This window comes from Embiotoca jacksoni, unplaced genomic scaffold (assembly GCF_022577435.1).
Source record: "Embiotoca jacksoni isolate LCO1_2020_lvr unplaced genomic scaffold, fEmbJac1.0.p SCAF_44, whole genome shotgun sequence".
Lineage (NCBI taxonomy): Eukaryota > Metazoa > Chordata > Actinopteri > Embiotocidae > Embiotoca > Embiotoca jacksoni.
This window is the reverse complement of record NW_027185397.1, coordinates 2,758,823-2,782,839: the sequence shown is the minus strand read 5'-3', so window position 1 is coordinate 2,782,839 and position 24,017 is coordinate 2,758,823. Positions and strand designations below refer to the sequence as shown.

Below are 24,017 nucleotides of genomic sequence, written 5' to 3'. Positions count from 1 at the left end.
ATATTTGTATGTTAAACCAACTAAATTATCTGTATCGTATCCGTACTCGGAGGGCCGAGGCTTAATCCAGAAGTTGGCGGGGACTCACCTGAAGTCGTTCATTTAAACCTGAAATTGATATGAATTGATCAGAAATTGCGAAATGTATTATTTATTAGAAAACTAGTTACAGAACAGCCCCAGAACTGAGCCTCAGAGCAAGGTTTTTAGTCTGAGGTTTTTTTTTTTTAGTTTTTTTTAAAAATTTTTTAATAAAAGTTGCTGTATTAGTTTTACATTACACAAGGTGCCAATTTAATGCAGAATAACACTGCAAGAGTCAACTGACTCAATTTCTGCCAAACGTTTCACTAACTAACATTATGCATGCTATGCTAATATACCAACGTAGAAACCATCTATAACAAAAGCTTTGGCAACACGGTGAAAGTGTGCAGTATCTCACTGGGGTTATTAAATTGGCACCTCCCTTCACTGATGTTTTGTCAAGCTAGGCCCACGACAGCTCGGGAAGGCTCAACAGCAGTCTTGGCGTCCCAGGGCTACTCCCCTCAATGCTCACACCCACCACCGTACTCTACCTGTTAAACATCTAATGTAGTATGACTTGTCTCTACATAATTTGGCAGCATTATCTTTGCTCAAAGCCAAAGCTCAAACATGCTACACATGACCACCACCACCACCACCACAATTCTTCCTCCACTAACTCCAGAGACTACCCTGACAAGTTCCATTCTCACCTACCCACTGCTTCAGGTCCTGAGGCGATGAAAGCATGTCATACATTGCTCCCAGCAGAAAGCCTATACGACTTGACTCCATGGACCACAGTTCCTTCCAATTAAATATTATCTTCTCTAAACTCTCCCAGTTCACCCTGTGCTCAGAACTAAGCCACCAAAACCACCCCTGCCTGCCTTACTGCTGCCTGTGCCTCCTGACCTGCTTGCCTTGCATTCCACTCCCTTCCTGTCCTTACCACTGGTGCCAACTTCCTCACTACCTCGTCTTTGTTTCCTGCAACTTCAACTCCACTCTTACTTTGGCACACTTAAATTCCACTGTTAGGCTAGATAATTACAATTAGAAGAGGCCCCTTCCATTGAATGCACTACTGAGGCATCGGTGAACCCCCAACCACTATGTGAACTAGTCAGTCTCTCGAGTCTTTCTATCTTAGAAACCGGACACTCATATTGGCCACATCACCCTTGGAAACACCCCAAATTGTAAACACCACAGCTTAAGCTTTCCCAGAAGACCTGACTTCTCAATTCTCTCTAAACCTTCAGCAGCGTCTCTCCTAAGCTGCTCAACCTGCTAAACATCGCTCAACTCAGCTCAGTACACATATCTTAACAAGGTAGGAGGGAGCTGATGGAGGAAACATCCACCGGTAGAAACAGGAGAAGCAGTGAATCACATGTTATAACTTGAGACTTATTTGGTAAGAGCAAAGTTCTCCTTGTAACTAGGATGGAGATATTTTATGCAAACTGAATTGAAATGAGCTGATGCCAGAAATTAACTGGAAGAGTTGTGACTTGTTAATTCCTGTGGACACTGACAGAGTGTGTGCGCCTGAGACAAGAGCTGCAGCAGCCTGTGTCAGCGAGGAGGTGGGGCTCCAAGCTGGCCTTGATGTGTGCACACAGCTAGTGTCTGATAGAAGCCTTCATCAACATGGATATTGACATATTTACCCCAATTTTGTTACGTCCCTTTTCTTCCCAGGGGATGAGTAGGGATGAACACAAAGCAGCCCAAATAAACAAATAGTTCAACGAGGAATTTTAACAATAAACAACATTTTTATTTCACTCACACTTTCCAACAAAAGTGAGCCTTACACAAAGTGGGAGAGGATGAGATAGGTGTGGTCATGCCAAACAATTGAAACCAATATAACAAAACCTAAGCCTGACTAACTACCTCTGGAACAGAACAAACAAAATGGCTTCTCTAGCTTCACTAAGCTTTCCCAAGATCCCTTGGCGCTTGGCGCACGGAGTGAGACAGCCCTCTGCAGGGGGCAGCATGTTCAGAGACCCCAAACCTCACTGGCTATCCTTGATGACTTTTTTATGATATAGATTTAATTTCATTGTGTATTTTACTTGTATCATCAGCGACTCTCAGCTACAACAGAGACTAATTGAGGGACAAAAGCATTGCTCTTGTGCTTGTAAGGTATTGCAGTAATCCTTTCCTGTATCTATAAATGCTGTTGTAGTGAACAAATTTCCCCTTGGGGAAATCGATCTATCTGTCTGTCTGTCTGTCTGTCTGTCTGTCTGTCTGTCTGTCTGTCTGTCTGTCTGTCTGTCTATCTCAGTCCTTTTGAGACTGCCTGGGGCGACAGCAGAAAGTATAGAATAAAATGGTCATACATGTCTTGAGAAAACATGTACGCTTAAATTAATTTTATGACATACATATGTAATTAAAGTCAGATATTGTATACTACTGCTTTATATGGAACAACAACATCCTTCTCATCCACAGATGAGATGTGTGGTGGTGCTGTCAGTGCCTCAGAGACCTCAGCAGATCTGAGCCTTCAGCACTGGACAGCACTACCACAGGCAGAGGCAGACTTACTAAGATCAGCCCTGGACAGCTCCGCGGAGAGCATGTCAGCGGTTACAACTGAAGAAACTGGACACTAGGGATGAGACGAGTACTCGGTTGAAATCTGGTACGGATGATGTACTTTCCACGAGTACGAGTATCATCCAAGTAATTCAGTCAATATCCGTGCTGGCTCAAGCTTAAAAAAACCACAAGCTGTGTGCACACACTGAGGCCAGATACACACAGAGCCCCACCTCCTCCTATTGTTGCAGCTCTGCTGAGATTCTCTCTGTCAGCCTGTTCAGTCATTGGAGGAAATAACAACTCACGACTCTTCTGGTTGATTTCTGGCATTGGCTCATTTCAATCAAGTTTGTATAAAATATCTTCAACTGAATTACTCAGATAACTTTGCCCCTACTGGACGAGTCGCAAGTTATAGCTCATGATTCTGCTTTTGCTGGTTATGTTTACTTCCATCGGCTCACTCCTTCCTCGTAAAGATAGTAAAGATATCTTCACTCAGCCGAACACTTTCTGAGAATGTCGTGCAAGTTTGAATGCATATTTCGATGTGAACTGTTTGCATAAATCACCCAGTTTACCACCATCAGTTTATTTAATAAAATGATAAAAGCAGGCTAACGATCTAAACCCCTCCTCTCACACGCACACACACAATCACATTATTTGCTGAACAAAATACAAAGTACATTATTATTTTTATTTTATTTCTTATATGACTAGCCTGACATTTTTCTCACTATAGCTCAACAATAACGATAAATACAGCAACTTAAAAAACAAAAACAAAACTTGTAATCAAAAACATTGATCGAAGCTCAATTCTGGGGCTGTTCTGTAAATAGTTTTCTAATTAAAAATAAATTTAGCAAATTGTGATAAATCAATATCAATTTCAAGCTTTAATGAACAACTTCAGGTCAGTTTCTGCCCACTTCCAGTCTATGCCCCACCCCATCCGAGTACAGATACGGACACAGCTAATTAAGTTGGTCTACCAGATACAGATAATGCTGTACTCGCTCATCACACTGTCCGGGCCAGATCTGGCCTCACGCTAATGTTACGGTTTTAATGTGACAGAGCCTACTCCTGCAGTTACGATCTGGAGTAGCAATAAGATAATCGCTGTCAGTTACTTTCTTCTGGACAAGATAGGGGCCACTTAAGCCAGCTTGCAGACTGGAACCAGGGATTGGTAATAAGACCAAGACTTTATCACCTTGAGAGAAAACGCTGCTTTCAGCCCTCCTATCATACCAGCCCTTCGTTTTCTTTTGAGCAGCACCCACATTATCTTTTGTTAATTCACAAGCAAGATGCAGCTTTAAATGTAAGCCACACACATAGTCAGGAAATTATGGGGCTCAACGTTAGCAGTAACGATCTGCAACAAGCTTCCGGGCATCACTCTCGTCAACTGCCCATGGAAAGCTTCTCTTCCTCCTAAAAATCTATAAATCTCTAAATAAATAAATAAAATGCCTCTTCAGCACAAGCTTAGTCAGTTTAAGCAGGCTGCCACAGCCAACTGAGACGAGCACGCACCCAAGTGCATGCACGATTAAGTTACGGATAATTTTTCAATCAATCCTGTTCCTGCAGTGCCAAGTTGGTATTCTATTGTCAATGTATTTCCACTGCTATAATTTAATGAATAAATCAATGTTCTCATGCTATTTATGCATCCTTAACTCGTGTTAAGTGTTAATTTTCAGATTTCGTTCAAATCACGCTCCTGTGGATATTGATCAGTTTGATCAATAACTTGATCAGATAGTGATTTTTCTTTTCCTCACTTAAGCTATGTTCCAAACTTCCATGCCATTAGCACACTAGTATAGTCCGTTAGCACACTATTCGTATAGGCTTGTTTCTTGCAGTTAAACAGGGTAGGTTGTTTTAAATCACTGCCATTCTGCACTTAGACCAACCGTAAAGAACTGTACCATGTGAATGCAGCTCCTGCCAACATATCTGTGGGTTTTAATTGTATTACCCAGAAATGTTTGTGCCACCTGTTTATGAGTGTGGAATGTTTCCAGCGGTTCACTCAATTGTTGGACCATTTGAGTACTTTACTGAGTACCTGTTGTGTTTTGCATATTTGACTGTGTGAATTGGTGGGCAGTACTAAGTAAATACACAACTGAAACACAGCCTCCAATTCCAAGCAACTCTGTTAGCCCAGTAATTGTTGTTTCCTAATCACGCCATCTTGTCTTGCCCCCCTTTTGCAATGGTTCTAGGCTCGTAAGCAAATAATTCTACCATCTCTGCTCTTCAATGAGCGTATTTACATGGTTACATGGTTTTTGTTGCAAAGCCACAGCCAATAAGACGATCACAAATGTCAGCTAAAATTCAGCCTTACTAGAATTCAGCACCAACCATTGATTTTGGGGGACTTTATCAACTGGTTTGCAATAAGTTTGCAGAACATTACACCTATCATAAGATGGGCCTCATGATTCTGCAATTGCCCACTTAGTTTCCTGATTACATAAGTGTTTCGATATTAGATATTTTAAAGCTTCTTAAAATTGCAAACCCCTCTTTTGCTGTTTTGTAAAACCTGATATTCGCTTTGTGTCAGTATATTCGTCCTGTTTTTCATTGATATTCTCAGCTCAAAAATTCCTCAGCCCATAAATTCCTGAGCATAGTTCAGCATATGGCTGGAGCAGTGTCTCTCTTTCAGGCCTTTTCACATCGAGAGTCTTCAGTAATTGTCCTAATTTCTGTCTCCTCCAGGCTTCATACTTTTATTCCTACTGGCCTCCAATGGCCCTCCATCCTTCCTGTTAGGCTCGCATCTCTCCCCTCTTCCTATGACCTGACTTTTCACATAGTTTCATCTTCAGCCTTCAATGGCTCTCCAGTTTTTCACAGGCTTGCATTTTTCTCCTGGCCTTCAATGGTCTTGTGGCTTTTTTCTGTATCGCTACGCTGGCCTCGTCAGCCCTTGACAGACTTGTATGTTTACCCTGGCTTTCGACGGCTTTCTAACCTTCTCTGTTCACTTTTCCTCATAGGTATATGACTTTGTGCTTAGTTTTTTGTTTGTGTTATTTTATTATGTTGTTTTATCTTCTCAGGGTGAAACCATCCTCGCCATGGTAAGATGCTTTTAATTATTTTTTGGTGGTTCTGTCCTATCTGCTACATACCATCTGGGACATCGCTCCACAAAGCGACCTTCAAGTCAAACTGCCATTACTTCAACACACCGTTTTCCACTCCTAAAGATCTCTCCTTACTGAAATTAAGTTTCTACGCAAGTTCAATAAGGAAGCTCTCTAATCTCGCATCATCTTGCACCTCTGCGATTTAATCCTGTTGTGCTGTCTTCTGTGTCACTTCCGCTTTCCCACACGGTCACATCACTCATTCATAATGTTGTCGTCACCATATTTGCCAGATGACCTCTCTGCCCGCATTTTTTAAGCCAATCGATTTCTCATCCCTGTGTCAGGATCCCTGTCTGTCCCTATGTTTTCCCTTATCTCCTCTTTCTCATGCTCCTGTCTCTCTCCCTGTTTGTCTGTCATGTGTTCTTGTTTTGGTCTGTGCCTGGAGGGTGTGGACTCATCCACTGCCCGCCTCCAGGTAGTGATCAGGTTGGCACAGCTGTCTCTCGTTCCAGTAATCATCACCTGACAGTATATGGACCCCGGTGCCTCACTCCACCTGCGTCAGTCTGTCCCATACCCACACCTGGTACTGCGCTGTGATTTTGTAAGTCAGTTTGTATATGTTTGCAATTCTGGTTCTGACGCTGCTGTCTGAACCCTGCCTGCTGCAGTTCCTACCAGTGTGGCCGCCTGTCTGTGATCCTGCCCGCTGTCCTGTGTCGGGCCATGGGTGCCACACAGTCAATCCTCTACTGGTTCCTGTGTAGGACCATGGGTGCCACACAGTCGATTCTGCCTGCTGTCCTGTGTTGGACCACTTGTGCCACACACTCCCTGACCTGCTGTATTGGTCCAAAGGAACCATACAGCCATCCTGCTGGATATCTTGTTGTTTGGGAAATAAATATCCTTACCTGAAAATCCTGCTGTTGTCCATGCTGCATTTGGGTCTGCTCACACCACATATCATAACACCCTGTTCTTTAAATTTCATTGTAATTCTGTCATTCTCAGCCTTTCAGTCCTCCTGATGCGCATCCCTCCTCCTCCAGCAACACCTGATACGTCTTGATTTTCCTGGGAATCTCCACCGAGGTTCCAACAAATCCATATACTCCTACGTCCATCTGGGACATCACTTTACGGAGCATCCTTTCATCATCGGAGTCTAACCAGCAAAGTCTGTTTTGATTTTTTTTTTTTTGCCACTCCTATTGATTTGTCCTTATGGAACGATAATGATTTCATTTTATTTTTTTCCCCCAAATGTCTTAAAGTTCACATATGTAGATTAGGGAAAACTAAATTTATTTAGGGATAGAATGCCTCTGAACCCTTCTACTATGCTCAGTTTTTGGACCTGGGTGTTTCTAAAACCCTGCATACAGCTGAGCTTTTGAGTAGAGTTATATTTGATCAGTGATTAAACAACTGTAATATATGTACCACTGGTGGTAGGGTGGGGGTGTTTGGGGGCCCCTACCAATGTTGAGACCAAAGCTATGCCTTTGGTTGTAAGTGTTTTAAGGTTAATCAGACAGTTTTACACACTAGTGTACACTTGTTAAATATGGTTTTAGAGCTGAGGCATTTAAATATAATTCAGTCAAATTTCCTAAAAACAGCTTACTTTTGATTTTGAGATGGGACATGGCGTAGGAGATTATACCCCTAACATGGGGCCCAGGTCTGTGTCCAATTGTTCTGTTAATAGCACACCAGAGAGCGCTGTCTCACCATTAATGGCCCTGATGTGCTGGTCCATTTTCAATGACTCTGAACTGCCCTCTCCCTCCAGTGGTCTGCACCTCTTTTCCTTATTTGACAATCTGTTTTTGGCAAATTTTAAATCAGCCTTTTTTTTTTTACTTCAACTCCATCCTTCTCCTGATAAAATGTTCACTGAAGGAGCAATCACATCCCATGCATATTTTTTGGGCTATTTTTACATCTAGTACTGATGATGGGGATTGGCAGTGTGTTTTCATATACTACAACCTGCATGCACTTTCAATTTACGAGGACAATGGGATTAATCATTTATCATCAGAACACAGGTGTGGACAAAGTGCAGTTTAAGAACATGTCATGAATCTAATGTAGATTTTTCTTAGGACCTGAGAACAAATTTACAATAAAACTTAAGAAGATTTTGGAAAATGGGCCAAATTCATTGCCCGTTAAACATTTCATCCACTTGGGCGATATGTGGGCCTAGAAAACTCATGGCAGGCTCTAACATTCTTCAACAAAAATATCTATGTCTTTGCATGACTTGAGGACAAACCGTTTTATTATAAATGTACATTGCCATAAATTCCAGTAAAGAATGTGGTGGCTACATCAACACAATTGAATTAAAACAAACTCTCCGCCTGAACTCTCCCATGGGCTCAGTTATGAGGAACAAATTCTTCCTGATAAGGATGAGAATGTGTCCTTGACTTGATTCTGCTTTACAGAGTCAGCCAGGCTGTCTCAACTGTGAGAAGAATCGACACTCATCTTGGACAGTTAGTTCATGAGGTTGGGGTGTCCTAACAGGACTTTTACCCCACATCGGAGGAGTCTCGGACTGTGTCAGGCCCAAACAATAGAGTTTCCCAGACAAATACAACTTGATAAAGAAGAGAGGGAATGTAGAAAAATAATAGATGTGAATGAACAACTGTTGCCAAATGTATTAGCAACAAGAAAAGACAAAGTCAAAGTTAAAGTCACTTTAAGAGTCAGCATGATCTCCCGCTCTCATCTGGGTGTGGGGAAGGTATAAAGAAGGCCCACTGAAAGAGATGTGGAGGGAGTGTAACACAGAATTAGGCACAGAGACACGTTAATTTCTGGGTAAAATAATTAAAGCTGTAGTTATGTTGGATGGTGATGTATTCACATGCTAAGGTTATTTCCGGTCAGTGCAGAATGGCAGTGTGCGATTTGAAAACAACACTACACTGTAGAAATCCCTGCACTACACAAGGTAGAGTCCTAAAATCTAAGAGCACATTATTTAGAGTCCTAAAATCTAAGAGCACAGTTATTAGTGTCCTAAGGGAAGTATGTCATTTTGGAACACAGCACTAGTCCTGGGAGGGGCCTTTGTGTGGGTAGAGCTACAATAAACAGGACATGTTTGATCTTGAAACCCTCCATCTGGAGCTGGTTGTCACTTGCTGGATGCTACTCTGTCCGGCACGTAGGCCAGTTCAAATGGCAACAAGCCAGGAACAACTAAGCATGGCCAATGAAAAGTGTCTTTGATCAGACGTACTGTGCAGCAGTGCCCCACATCACATGGTTGACCTGAAAGCTGTGTGATCAGTGATGCGTGTGTGTGTGTGTGTGTGTGTGTGTGTGTGTGTGTGTGTGTGTGTGTATGTGTGTGTGGGTGAGAGCCACACAAAGTCCCCTCTCAGGACTAGTGTGTGTGTGTGTGTGTGTGTGTGTGTGTGTGTGTGTGTGTGTGTGTGTGTGTGTGTGTGAGAGTGCACACTAATTAAACTGCTGGGTGAACTGTCCATGACCCTGTAAGTAAACACACATGTGATTACCATTATAAACAGCTATTACTCACTCATTAAAGAAGAAAAAACTCTATTTCCTCTTGCAAGAATTCATTTAAACTTTTATGATAAAAGTGAAAAAAGAAAAATGGGAGAATGCTGCATCATAATGTGAACTGTTTGGAAGCTTTGAATAGACAGTAGATGGAGCTATGAGGTCAATTTACTCTCTTCAGTCGGAATCCAAACGTGCAGAAAAGAAACATTGGTCACATTAGAATAATATGTGGGAGCTTGTACAGAAAAGTCCTCTTGGAATTTGTGCGTAGTCTCCCCTCAGTTACTGTCAGAGTTGAACAACTGAATCGAAGTAGCAACGATGAGACATTTCCTGTCGTTCACTATTCTGCATTTTGATTCTTTAACCCCTAATTTATCTCCTCTGGTGTTTTACTCAAGGTTTCTTTAGTTGTTGTGCAACAACAAGATGCTGTTATCACCGATGCTTCAATTGTCCTCTGTACCGAGAGTTCCTCAACAGTGACATTTCTCATTGGTTTCTGAATAACCATTCTGAAGCCTCAAGTTCGGATTTTCTATTTTGGAGCCGGAAGTAACCATATTTGGACAAGCTTTCGGAGGAGGAGGCGACCTATAGCCAAAACCTAACTGCACAGCAGTCCAATATCTAATTAATGATAGAATTATTTACAGATGGACCGCCAGACCAGACCAACTTATAAAAGGGAGTGACTTTAGCAAATGACACCATAATGACTTTCGAAAAAAAGTTATTGACTTTTTTATTTCATGAGAAAAGTTGTCAGTCAGGATCTTTTTCAGGATTCAGACTTGGGAGATGACCTTAAACAGAACCTGCACAACATTCTTTCCTGAGATGTTGTAGAATGGCACCACTTTAGGACATTGTGTTGTGTAATCTATTGAAACTGACACAAAGTGATATCTGTTTGCTCTCTGGTCAAATGGCCCCTTGAGATCCATGCCAATGCATTCAACTTGGATTGCTATTTCGGCAATTGGAGCAAAGGTGCTCTGGGATTGGTTGACTCAAACCTTAACTGACATTCTGGGCATGACTTGGCATTTAGAAATCCCTCCTACAGCTGACACACACATCATTCCCCACTGCCACAGATGTAAATGAAAACAAAAATCATGCACTTGGGCAGGAGTTCAGCCACAACTCCTCACATGACATAATAGTTGAAAGACATCAGTTCTTCCAAGCTTGTCATTGGTCATAGGAACACTTGTTGATTTTGGTCCTATATTTTGGTCTCTGCCTTTCATTTGTCTTTAAAGCTCTGAAATAAGCTGTTGGTGGATGTCTTTTCTCCTCACAGATTGATCATGGAACAGTGTTTTGGGTAAAAAAAAAACTTCTATCCTTGATGATCGAGGCGATTGCTTTAAGTTTCTAATCTGCAACATCTATAGAGAAGGTTAGATAAATTTAGGATAAATTCAGATTGTCTGAGTAAAATAAAAAAGGTTGAAGGAAAAATAATCATGCCTCACACCACAGTGCACACAGTAGCCGTTTGCTGCCATCATTTTCATGACAGCGATGACCAGAACTAACGTCATCACATCAGTGGTTAGCTCTCGTCTGACTATTGAAAACAAAGGTAGGATTTAAGCCTGCTTCTCTGCTTACTTCAAGAAGAGCCCTTTTATTTCATACAGTTCAAAGTAGATTCTTAAAACTTCATGAGCATCACCAATTTAAACTTATTTCAACAGCATATACTGCTTGCCTGTTTTTTAAGTTATGTCTGCCTTTTAATATTTCATTGGCTTTTTGGTGGTGACATTGTTTTAACAGTAAATTAAGGATTTGGGTATGACGAAACTATTAATCTTTGAAATGAATTTGAATGGCTCAAAATGTTCAAAAATGTGATTTACAATAAAATGGAACAAAACCAAAACGGCACTCCAAAAGGTTCAAGCTGAATGGCTGAGGTTCTACCAAGAACCATTTGTATTTGAAGAACCCTTCTTTGCTTTTTGGAAGAAAAAAGGTTTCCCTTAAGAACATTTGACAGATAATGTTTGTAATAAATCTATATCTAAAAATGGCTAGTTTACAGTGTATGTAATATGTATGTATTTATCTTTGTATGAATGAGCATTTTATGAGTACTGAAAATGTTGATCCATTTATTTTTTAATAAATTTGTAATATACTTTTTAAGTGTTTATGTACATGGAGGGATTAGACATACATTACATGATTGAAGAGATATTACACCATATTTACTTTTTCATACAAAAATTGACAATACTATAGGCTGCTATAATAGTCACAAACATGTTTTCAACAACGTTAAGATATTAGCTGAAAGACATTAACTTAAAATCATGTGTCATGATCCTATTTGTCACCTGCACAGCCAATCTCCTGAGCTAGGGCTCATCAGGCAATATCTTTCTTGCAATTGTTCGTATAGTAATGACATTGTGGTTCATAAAGCTGGGGATGAAAAAATGTACATTACACATACGTTATATTTGAGATTATGTTGGTGACTATGGACGAGCGAGTATACCATTATCTGTATTTGTTAAACCAACTAAATTGTCTGTATCGGTACTCGGGTGGGGCTTAGCCCGGAAGTTGGTGCTGAGATTGATATGGGTTGATCAGAACTTGCTAAATTTATTATTTATTAGAAAACTAATTGCAAAACAGCCCAAGGATTTCGTGTTTTTGATCATCACAAACATAAGAGAACTACTTAAAAAACAATTTATTTTTGTATACAAGATGCTGTATTTATCGTTATTGTTAAGCTATAGTGAGAAGAAAGGTCAGGCTAGTCACAGTAAAAAAAAATAATGACATACTACACTTTGTATTTTAATGTGTGAGTGTGTGTGTGTGTGTGTGTGTGTGTGTGTGTGTGTGTGTGTGTGTGTGAGGGGTGGGGGGGGCAGATCGTTAGCCTGGTTTTATTGTTTGACTAAATAAACTGATGGTGGGAAGCTGGATGATTTATGCAGACAGACCACATCGAAATATGCTTTCAGCCTCGCACTGACAGCGCTCAGCTGAGTGAAGATAGTTTAATGACGTAGGAGCAAGCAGATGGAGGAAAACATAACTGCTAGAACGAGCAGAGTTCTCTGTGTCACTTGGCTGAAGATTGTTTTATACAAATCTAACTCAAATGAGCAGATGTCAGAAATTAACCTGTGTGGAGGCATAGAAGCAAGCTGTTGTTATTCCCTGTGGACACTGGACACAGACAGACACCTGCAACAGTTTGTGTGAGCGTGGAGACGGGACACTTTGTGAAGCTGGCCTCAATGCGTGGAAACAGCTAGTTGTCTGTTAGAAGCCAGAGTCAATAGCTACCAAATAAAGATCTCCTTCATCACTACGGATATTGACACATTTACTTGTATGATACTCGTGCTCGTCAAAAGTACATTATCTGCACTGGAAACTAATTTCTGCCGAGTACTCATCTTATCTTCTACTGCTTCAGACATCTAATGTTTGTTATTGGAGTAAACCTTAATCTTTTTAGTATAAATAATCATATTCTCAGGAAAGGTTACATCACAGCAGATCAGATCAATTAGTTCATCATGTCCTTGCAAGAGTCTTTAAACATCTCCCAGTGCTATGAAGTCGAAGTCATTTTAAAGACAAGCGGTGGATTTCTTATACCAGATTTGAACTTCTTTGGCCGAGGTTTTTTCTCTCTTTAGAACACTTTTGTATGTGGATAGAAGGAGCACACAGTTATAAATGGCATAACCTAAAGGGGAAGGGGTACAGATTTACATGCTCTGTTCACTTTTTCCAGTAGAAAAACACCTGCAGATTGGGTGAGTCGACAGATATTCTTCTGGCTGAGGGGTCGGCGGCGGTGGCAGGCTCTGAATCTGACAGGAGGTCAGCCAGAAGGACAGACTCTGGAGCAAGTAGCTTTACATTTGAGTAATGTAGCCTGTGTATCATTTTTACCCTGTAAATCCCAGGTGATTTTCAGGGTAATTTCCCAAGAAAAAGTGTTCATAAAAGCTGAATCAGAAGGAAATGACAAGTTGCCAGCAGCAAACTAAAATACCTTGTGATTCATTTCCTCATATTATTTATTTCTTTTCTTCCTCATTTTAAAATCAGTTTTTTTTTCAGCAGAAGCTTTTCTTTCACTAGAGCAGACCATTTTGCCAAGTCACATAGCAGCTCTAAACAATGAGACTGAATGTACTACTGAATGTACTTCAAAAACGCAGTCTGATTCTGAGTTAGTATAAAAAGAATAGTGAAAGAAAAGTAACTGAACACTATGTAGACTACATTTTCCAAATATCTTGGCATGGCTGTTTTAGTGGATTATCAGATTTAACTGAATTGTTCTTTAAAAAAAAAAGTTATTTCCCTGCAGGGCAGAATCACTTACGTATGAACTTGTTTCAATACTTCTCCTGCTTGATCTCAGTACTGCTTTTGATGCTACTGATCACAAGCTATATATATGAAAGACTGGAACATGTAATTTGGATCAAGACAAAACCAACTGATGAGGGAAACACAAAAAGATGAACTAAACAATGAGAATAGACTGAAATGGAAAGGAAAAAAAAATGAGATATAACTCAACAACAAGGATGACCTGTGGCACAAAGTTCCTCATGGCCAAGCTCCATCTTATCTCAAAGAGCTTATAGTACCATATTATCCTAATTAGAGCGTTTCGCTTTTAGAATAATGGCCTGCTTGTGGTGCCTCGAGTTTCCAAAAGCAGAATCCAGGAGCTTTAAGCTTTTAGGCCTCTTAAATGCAGTGAAACCAACACCCTGGACTTAAAAACTTTCCTTTTTGACAAAGCTTATAGTTAGAGCTGGCTCAGGTGACCTTAAGTCATACTTATGCTGTTATATCTTAGGCTGCCAGGGGACCTTTCATGAAGCACTGCATGCATTCTCCACGCATTCTCCACGCATGCATATTACGTTGCATCTCATTAAATGTATGCCTTCTTCTTACTTCTTCTTGCTGGCCCTACCAACGTTTATTGTCTTGGATTTCTATACTTTTCTTTTTTCTCTTGAGGCATGAAAGTGAGTTTTTCCTTCCCACCAATGTTTTCCTCTGAGCTGTTGCTTACATAGAAAGTGTTGGGAATTTTTTATAATGTTTTAAGGTTCTGTTGTCAGGACTTTACAATGTTAAGTGCCTTAAAAAAAAACCTTGTGTTGTGTTTTTTAACTATTTGTGAAAATTCCTAAATAGGATTACTTTTACATTAAATATGGATGTTTTAACTTCTTGGTTGTGTTAAACTCGTGACCAGTGCAAACAAAATGGTCAGCAAATTACTGCCGAGTTAAATAAGCAGCCTCAAATGGATTGTGGAAATGCAGCAATTTAAAAGAGATGAGCTGTTGGCTCCAGGTTATTTATAATATTTAGTTCATGACCCTCAAACATTTTACTCAGAAAACTATAAACAACAACCTCACTTCCCTCTTACACAAAGCTTTCATATGAAAATACAGGGTTTCACAACAACTTCCACAACTGTGACATTCTGTGATTTCACCATTCAGAATGACCACACAACTCTGAGTGACAAAAATCACATGTTGGAAAACTACAACCCCCCCACCCCCACCTTCAACATTAATTATTTGGCAAGGACAGATATTTTTTGAATAAATATAAATGTTGTTGATGATTAGGATTCCTTAATTCCTAGTTTTGATGTATTTGGGCTTGACAATTTGTCACAAAATAAAAATACAAAAACGAAGCAAGCTGGACAAGTTATTAGTAATTTCTATTTACTATACAACCTTTATATATATGAATATATATATATACAGTATATATATATAGCGCACACTTTTATCTGCTACATAGAACTGCCATATAAATCAAATGCTCACTGGAAATTCAGTAAATTCAATGAACGATGAACACAGGGGTGGTCTATTCAAAATAGTTAAATGATTGAGAGCTTATTAAATAAAGAGCTCATGAGTACATAAAACTCCTTTTAAAAAAGAAAACTATTGAACAGAAGATTGAGAATTGTTCACAAATACTGCCCAAAGGGGATCCAGCACATCTGCTTTAGCCTCAGCTACCCCTCGTCTGTGTTGCCTCAGCTGATTGATGGTGTCTCCGCCAGATCCTGACATGTGGAAACGGGTTCCAGAGCCTTAGTGGACGCCCCTGTAATTTGACGAACATGAGAGCTGACACATGGCACGGTTGGAAATTATAATCATGTGGCTGAAGCCCCTCTCACATTCAGCTGAACTGCACAGAAACAGTAAGGTACAATTAATCACTGGACACTGAACTCTAGTGGATTGTGTAGCCCACCGCAATCCACGAATGCATTCAGAGTAGAGGCGGAATTCAATGCACTAGTTAGTAATGCAACTTTCTCCATATCCTGGAGGGAGAGGGGTCGGGCCAGGATTATTTGTCCAGGACTGCACTGTACTCATTCTTTGCGCACACCTCATTGGCTGTAGAGGAACGGCCAATCTCATAATGAACATCCGATTCTGGATGTTGTGAATTAAATTTGACTAAAACTGTTGCCGATTGGTTGGTCACAATTCTGGGATTGTCAATTAACTCCACCATCCCCAGTCTACCTCTGACTGCAGCATTGTCAGCCTCAGCAGTTTTGGTAAAAACTATCAGTTTTACCTGCTGGGACGCTCATTCACCCTCTGTTCGGACCACGCTCTGTTGCAGTGGCTCCACCGCATGAAGGATACCAACGCCCGGATCACTCGGTGGTATCTGGCGTTACTGCCTTTTAACTTCAAGGTGATCCATAGGCCGGGGGCGCAGATGACTGTGGCCGACTTCCTCTCCCGCTCTCTGGGGGGGGAGGGGGAGTAGGTTAGGCTGGATGGCTCCCCGGCCTAAGTCGGGCGGTGGGGGTATGTGGTGGCGGGGTGTGGTTAGCTCAGCTGCAGGGGGTAGAGAGTGGGAGGAGTGGTTCAGGGGACAGTGCCGGGCCGGTGTAATGAGCGCAGCTGAGCCGAATACGAACTGATGAGCACAGCTAAACTGGATGTGAACTGATGAGCTCTCCCCTAATAAAGGGGAGCAGGGAGAAGCGGTTGCACATAGACATTGTTGTATGGACCGGGCAAATAAAGGCATTTTACGACTGAGTGTGCCATCTGTGTCCAGGAGAGACCCCGGTAGCACCAACCTTGCTACAATATGGTTTTGTGATGTTTTAATGTCTGTTCTTAATTGTTTTTAAATGTCCTTTTCTTTTGCCTTATGTTTTGATGCTTTTAATAGTTTTATGTGAAGCACTTTGAATTGCCTTGTTGTTGAAATGTGCTATACAAATAAACTTGGCTTGCCTTCTGAAGGCACTCGGACAGAAGAGCCAGTTCATTAAGGCCATGGTATTCTGCAACAGAACTGATTGGAACGCAGTTTTCTTTGCAAGCCGTCATACATTTCCCTTTCACTGTGGGTTTTTGATTTGCTTAACTTCCCTCAACAGAAGTGTGCGTTGAGTGATTGAATGTTTTTCGGCAATGCAGCCACAGTGCGAAACAAGCCGGCCCACCCATTGAGTATCCAGAATGCGCCTTATATTGGTCAGTTCCTAATGGAGCTCTTGCGAACATTCAGCAAGCTGCCTCCGGTTTTGATCTGCTGTATAGTACATAGTTTGCCCATGAAACCTGGGAAGTGGTTCACCTGCCACTTCTGAAACACAGCCGCAAGCTCAAGTGTATTATTTAGACAGTGCTGGGTCACGATGGTTGAGTATAAGTTAGACATTCTTTGTGCCACACCGGACTTCCGATCCAGTGTCAAATTTGTGCTGTCGCTTGCAAATGCAACCAAGTGATCTTTGAGGAACCAATGAGATTTCAGACGGTTCAGGAGGTACCTCACAATTGTTTCAGCCTTTTGGTGAGGGAGCTCCACCAGGTCCAGAAATACAAAATGAGGATCGCTGCTTTTGCTGGACACACACTTCAAGTTAACCATTAATTTGCTTTTGTTACTTTGGGTGGTGAACTTATCAATTACAATAAAGATGTATCTCTATTTCTTTTTGGTGGTTGTAAATCTTTTTGCGCATCTACCCAGTAATGTGATTAATTGTCTGTGCAGCACTGTACCTTGAATGCAGACCAATGCCAATCTTAATGCTGCAATTTTAGTAATTTAAAATGGTCCGAGTAAGGCCGATCTTTTTGGGCAATGTGTTATCCAATAAAAAAAAAGCCGTTGTGGCTTGTAAGTAGGCAGTGTTCATTTTGTTATTTATATTTTCTAATTTCCTCTCTTTAGAGTTGTCGAGGATTTGTTGTGCGCTAATGTGCACAATCGCAACTCTGCAACTCAATTGTCACCTGAGTAGGAAACACTTTATGCCCACCACTCTCCTTATTAACGGACTCCTTGTGATTTTAAACACAGTGAGACTGTCCACCTCTGGGCACGTTTTTGCAACCTAATTTCCCCTTTGTTGTACTATTTGTTTATTCCTCCACATTTCGTCATTCCTCGCAGCTGAGTAGGGGGCCGTCCTTTTTAATGTTTCATCTCCATCCCTTTCTCTGTCCCAGCTTCATCTTCCTCTTCATCTTCCTTCCTTTTTCGCTTTCTCTTCCCTTCTCTCCAGCTCCATCTCCATCGCTGCCTGTCTCTCCAGCCTCGTATACAGCTCTGCCTGTCTGACCAATCTCCATCAGCCACTATATGTCCCTCATATTTCGCTGGTCTCCCTTGATGTGTCACATTCTTTCCCCTTTGGGATGGTCTACTCTCTCTCTCTGAATGCCCAGTCTCTCCCTCACTTAAACTCTGGTGTGGTACAATATCAAATTAGTAGAAATGAACATGAATTAGTAGCAGTTGCCAGAGGGTTTATGTCATAGCCATAGATAAACGTATGTACTGTATTTTGTGGTTGACATGACTAAATTAAGCGCAGCCCCATATAATAGCCAGGGAAAAAATGAGGGAGGATAAACTCCCGGCTGTTGTATTATGTGCGAGGCAGCAAAGGACAATGTATATTTCCATTAGTTAGATTTTCTAAATTCAACAACATAATCCTACCATTTTCAGTTGTTCTGATTGATTTATTTGCTGATTTCAGTTACAGAAGGTGTACAATTTCTCAGCCAATACGTATTTCACAGTAACGTACAAACGCCACAAGATGGCAGTAGCTAGACTTCAAAGTGCTGTCTGGAAATCATGCAAGTCAATGAGGTTGTTCCTTAATGTTCCTCAATAAAAGCCTTGTTAAGGGATGCACAATTTCTGCCCACTGAAACGCTGGAGTGCTTTCCATTTAAAAAAAAAAAAAAAAAAAGAAAAGTTGAGTTTGTATGTAATGTTTAACAAAGAAAATGGAAGTGTGTGATAAGAGACTACACTAATACAATTTAGAATTTTAAATCTATCAAACAGAGGGATTATGATAAGGAGTTGACCTAAATAAAGGCCACTTACTATCAGTCACATTTTGAGGAAATACAGTATTTCTGTGAATGAAAGATCAAACAGCTGGAAAAATTAATGGGAATAAAATTTAAAAAAAAGATTCCAGTGAAAAACGTTTAAATTTAGACCAAACAAAAAGTTATTGCAGCTTAAGTTACGCTTGATCTATCATTAAATGTTTGCCCTAATCCACAATGTGCATACTTACAGGTAAATACCATAATATATAAAACTATAATTCCTATATTTGATTTGTTCCAACATTATATCGACATTATTTCACCACTTCTTGATGATTGAGATTCTCTCCGCCAGATTTGTAATTTGTCTGAGTGGCTGACACAACAGTAGGAACATGCAAATTTCTATTTTTTTTTTTTTTTTTTTTCACTTGAGCAATAAAGTGCGTTGGTTTAAACACCAGGGAGTGGCTTGCGATCCATGGGCGTTTCTAAAAAACACAACCTTTAAAATCTGAGCACTCTACGTTGCAGTCATATCTGACTTAAGGGAAGCAACGAGAGATCCAAACAGGGAAGATCAAGAGAAAGCGACACAAAACTAAAAAGAAAATGTACACACGGTCAAGCAGCATGTCTCTGACTGTTCAGCAGGAGAGCTTTGCTTACTCCGGGATAGCCGCCCGCAACAGGGAACCGGAGGTCTTCACCTTCGAGCGGATACCGACTCCGGCCACGGCCGTGCAGAGCTACGTGCCGATCCGATCGAGGAAGCGCTGCACCCGGGTGATGTACCCCGCTAAAGTCCGCATGCACCTTCCCCCACCTGAGAAGAGCCAAGCCAAACGCTGGTTGGTCATCCTGTGCCTGGTGGTGCTGTGGCAGATCTACACCGAGGAGGCCGACGCAGAGACGCCGGTAGAAAACACAGAGAGCCGGCTGAGCGAATACAAGAGTTTCCCCTTCCAGTCGACAGACGAGCTGGCTCGACGCGTCTCAGACCTGAGCGCAAGCTCCAACCTGCTATCAGACAGATCGAACGGCTGTGACGAAAATACCTCTTCCAGCGAGCAATTGATCCCGAACACCACTTGTCCCGAATCCGACCAGGGGACCGAAAACAGCCGGCCGTTTGAGAGGAGCGCCGGGAAAAGCTACATGGTGGCTCTGTTGGTCTACCACAGACTGGGCAGTGACAACTAAGATTCCCGGGACTAGTTTAACTATGAACTGGCCCGTCCGGGGCTCGTGGAATCGAAAATGAACTGAGCTGGAGTCGATTCTAAAAGCTAGAGAACAGCGGTGCCCCCATCACGGGGCAAGCAGGGATGAAGCTCTATGTGCCGGTTTCTTCCAACCAGCAGGCCCCCTAGAGGAGCCGTACTAACAGTGTGGAATGGGGCACTTAAAAGACTTGGGGAAAAAGAAAAAAAAACTGTGAACATTTACAAAAACAATACTTGAATTGATCTTTGTGTGAATTACACAAAGACTAACTGCACGTGTAGGCCTGTGGGGAAACTGGATGTAATACAAGTTTAATTACATCATGGAAAACTGTCACTCTTGTAGGCCAACAAGCTGAAACTGTCATTTTGTCATTTAGATGATTGTTTAAATGTTTATTTAGTTATTTATTACATTATTTGCTATTTATTTAATAATATTTTCAATTAAACATGTCCAAAAGAAGTCCCTGTTTCCTGCCTGTTCACTCAAGTGCACTAAATGTGTATTGGTACTTTAATGCATCAGAACTTGATGTTAAATATCTTGCAGCCTGTACTGCAAGAAATAATTATATTCTTAGGGAAAATAAATACAACTGTAAATTGCATTAACAGCAAGGATCTCTGAAAGACTTTTTTTTTTCAACGGCATACATTTTCCAAATTATCGTGTTTGGAATATTAACTGCCAAAGTCATTTCAGAAGCAAGGCTAAGAGGTGGCTGGTAATACAGCTCTTTGTACACTTGGCAAGTGAGATAGGTGTTCCAGAGTAATAACGCCAGACTTTTCCACTTACATCTTTCCTGGTCTGAGCCATTATTAGTGCTGAGTCACAGCCCGTCTGTAAGTGTGGAGCTGCTGCAGCTTTAGATTACATCACCGCATCATCCAGTGATGAGCAGTGCCTGGAGACTGAATTGTTTTTGTAATGAATAATATACAGCATCTTACTTCATTTGCAGTCAGTGGGATTATTCACTACTTGTTATTGCATTACCTCATGGGTGCTAGGGCTACGTTGCGATGAGTCGCCCACATTTCCCTGGAGCTTCTGGTCTGTAAATTTCTGGTCAATAAAATGCAATCAGAACATCCATGATTGATTTAGTCAAACTGCTAAATCCCTGACTGTCGGCCCAAGAATATTATTGGTCCAGGGCACATTTGAATACACCTGACCCCCAGCGTCCCAGCGTAGGACAACGGATTATGAGCAGAAGTACTGGAGGTGTTGGGCAAACCATACTTCTAAGGCCCCTGTAGAAGGCAAATAAACTAATTGACCAAGACTACATTTTTTGTTAATGTGCTTTAATTAAATTATTAAAAAAAAAAAAAATCCCAAAAAAGTTCAACCAAATCTAGGCTAAAATGGTTTTATACAGGAGTTTTAAAATTACATGTCATTTTTTAATAACTTTTTCAATGTGAGGCAGGACTCACAGCGTTGTTATATTTTTTTTTCTTTCTATCTTCCAGCTCAGTCAGCTAATTGTGACCCTTAGACCATACTTTTCAAACTAAATTACTGCTATACGCCAAACATTGCATGGTTGTCAAACCAAGTCATCCTTGAAGACCTTCAATTATTCCTTTTTATTGTGTGACAGCTTGTTAAATGCTGACATTGGAGTGATCTAATTATCAAACATTACTTACACATATGTTGCTCACAATGTCATTTAAATATATGAATATATAGGCATTTAAATTCTGTTAAGGCAATGGGGAAATGTAAGTTCTTGTAAGATTATTATTTTTTTTTTAACCAAATATATCTCTTAAACCTTCTGTTTAGTACCTCTGGGAGGCTTCAAAACATAATTTAAATGAGTTTTTATTGTAAAAGTTTTCTTTGCATGCTGTTTTTTAAATAAATCAAAGGAGAGATCAGCATTTCAGTTGTTGCTTCTATTTTCCTAAATGCTCTTATTAGCAGGCCAGTGCTTTACATGGCAGCTCCACCACCATCCGTTGGGGGTAGACCCAACGGATGGTGGGTCGACCGTAGATTTGTAATTTTGGAGTTCAGTGTAAGTCTACCTATTTCCTCATACCTTTTCCAAATAAGAATGTATTGGGTGAGACAAAAGCATGAACCAATAAGCTAGAATTACTGCCTAGCAGGTATATGCCTCCATTAACCACTCAAGTTATAGTTTACGTGCATATCTGTTCAAAATCATATTGATGGTGCTGCAAAGAAGCTATACATTCTAAAAAGTGGACTCTTCCCGCACAAAAACTTTTCAATCACCACAATTTCTAGATGGAAACCCCGGGGTAATGTCAATTCAATATCTGTCATAAATGTGAAATATGGAACCTAATGATCCACTCTCAAATGGTAAGAACCTGAACATGTTCTGCAACGTGGTGTAACTGAAACTGTTAAAGACAGTGAATACTGTAGGATGTCTTTAACCACTTAAACCCATCAGGTTCACATCTGTCATTGAAATGTGACTGCTGACATTTTGAGAAGGTTGCCAAGCATGTTTGGTCATTTTGAAAATGTCAGAAGTTGACTTTTCAGAATTTGTAAGCAAAACAAATGTAGTGTAAAGTGCTTGGAAGATTGTGTGACAGGAGGATCATATTTCATAGCACACACCAACCACCTGCTTCTAGTCTACATGGAGCACTGAGGTTCCCTCAAGCACACATACATAGGGATATTAGTAATGACAGTGTAATACAATTTTGAGTTGACAGGAGCCCTTGTACTATTTAAGGAATGGTCCTTTTGCTCACAGGCCATTTCAATATTACATTTAGGATTGAACATATACCCCCTTCCCACAATGTGCACTTATGGTTTTGAGTCACAGCCTATTTTATGTAGACTTTCTTTATGTCCCTTTATTAAAATATTCCAAAACTGTGTTTTATCAAAAGTTCTTATTTATAAAGTTACACTTCTTTAATTAGGTTGCCTACTTTTTCGAGGCGGCTGTGGATCAGATGGTTGAGTAAAGTAGTAGAGTAAGGTGTATATGCAAAATATATGCAAATTACACTTCAAAATGATGTCATGGAGAAAAAAAGTGAAACTTTTGCTAACCTGTCAGTAAACTTTAAAAGTAAAGTAAATCAGTTTCTGGTCAACAGAAACAACAAGAAAATGTATAAAACAGGAAATGATTAAAAAAAAAAAAAAAAAAAAAAAAATGTTTCTCTGCATTTCTTTTTTTTATTTCACTTTTATTAATCCCCGAGGGGAAATTTCTTTGCTACAGCAAGGGGGCTCTCAGGGGGGAGCTGCTGCAACAGGCTGTCGCTAGCGCGGCGCCAGGTAACCTGACCTGAGGTACATGTTTTTGGATGATGGGAGGAAGCCGGAGAACCCGGAGAGAACCCACGCAAGCACAGTGAGAACATGCAAACTCCGCACAGAAAGGCCCAGGACCGGATTCGAACCCGGAACCTTTTTGCTGTGAGGCGACAATGCTAACCACTGCACCACCGTGCCACCCTTTACACTTTACTTTCTAAACATAACAGATTTACCCATTTCTGCAGTCGTGGTTTCCACCTGATTTTACAAACCTCTGCTCAGTTCTTGATAACCTCTCATGCAAACATCAAATGATTATGGCTATGGCTTATGTCAAAAATCAAAAACCAAAAACATTTATTATTTGGCATATTATATTCTATTTGATTCAATTCAGTTATATTTATCTAGCACCCAGGTCAGGGTGAGGAGTGGAAGGAAAGCAAAAAAGAACAGCACAGAGAAACAACATGCAGCTGAGATACCAGCAGTTTTTTTTTTAAAGTTATGATAGTAAATTATATTTTGGTGGTGAAAGAAAATGATAAAGTTTTAGATGTACAAGCGATGCACTCGATTGTAATTAAAATAATAGGGCGGAGGAGGGATACTTAGATATTCTTTTATTGATTACAGAACACCAGCATCAATTCATTTCATATAGAAATGAGTGGAAATTAAACAGTGGTATTAATTAATGGTAAATATGATTCACAATATTCTGATTAAAAATGTTATAATTTGGAAAATTTGTCATGCTTTGATGTAAAATATGAGTAGATGGAAAATGGGAAAATAATTTGCATAATTTATG

At 40.5% G+C, this 24,017-nt stretch overlaps 1 protein-coding gene across 1 annotated transcript; it reads left to right on the top strand.

The window, feature by feature from the left end:
* The first annotated feature begins 19,172 nt into the window (after window positions 1–19,172).
* Window positions 19,173–20,386, top strand: ier3 (immediate early response 3). Its single transcript, XM_069169385.1, has one exon. It carries the CDS (start codon window positions 19,307–19,309, stop codon window positions 19,895–19,897), a length of 591 nt encoding a protein of 196 aa, XP_069025486.1. The 5' UTR covers window positions 19,173–19,306; the 3' UTR covers window positions 19,898–20,386.
* The last annotated feature ends 3,631 nt before the right edge of the window (window positions 20,387–24,017 follow it).

Bases quoted from the DNA above. Each gene is read 5' to 3' on its own strand.
- ier3 (XM_069169385.1), top strand. From the start codon at position 19,307: ATGTACACACGGTCAAGCAGCATGTCTCTGACTGTTCAGCAGGAGAGC.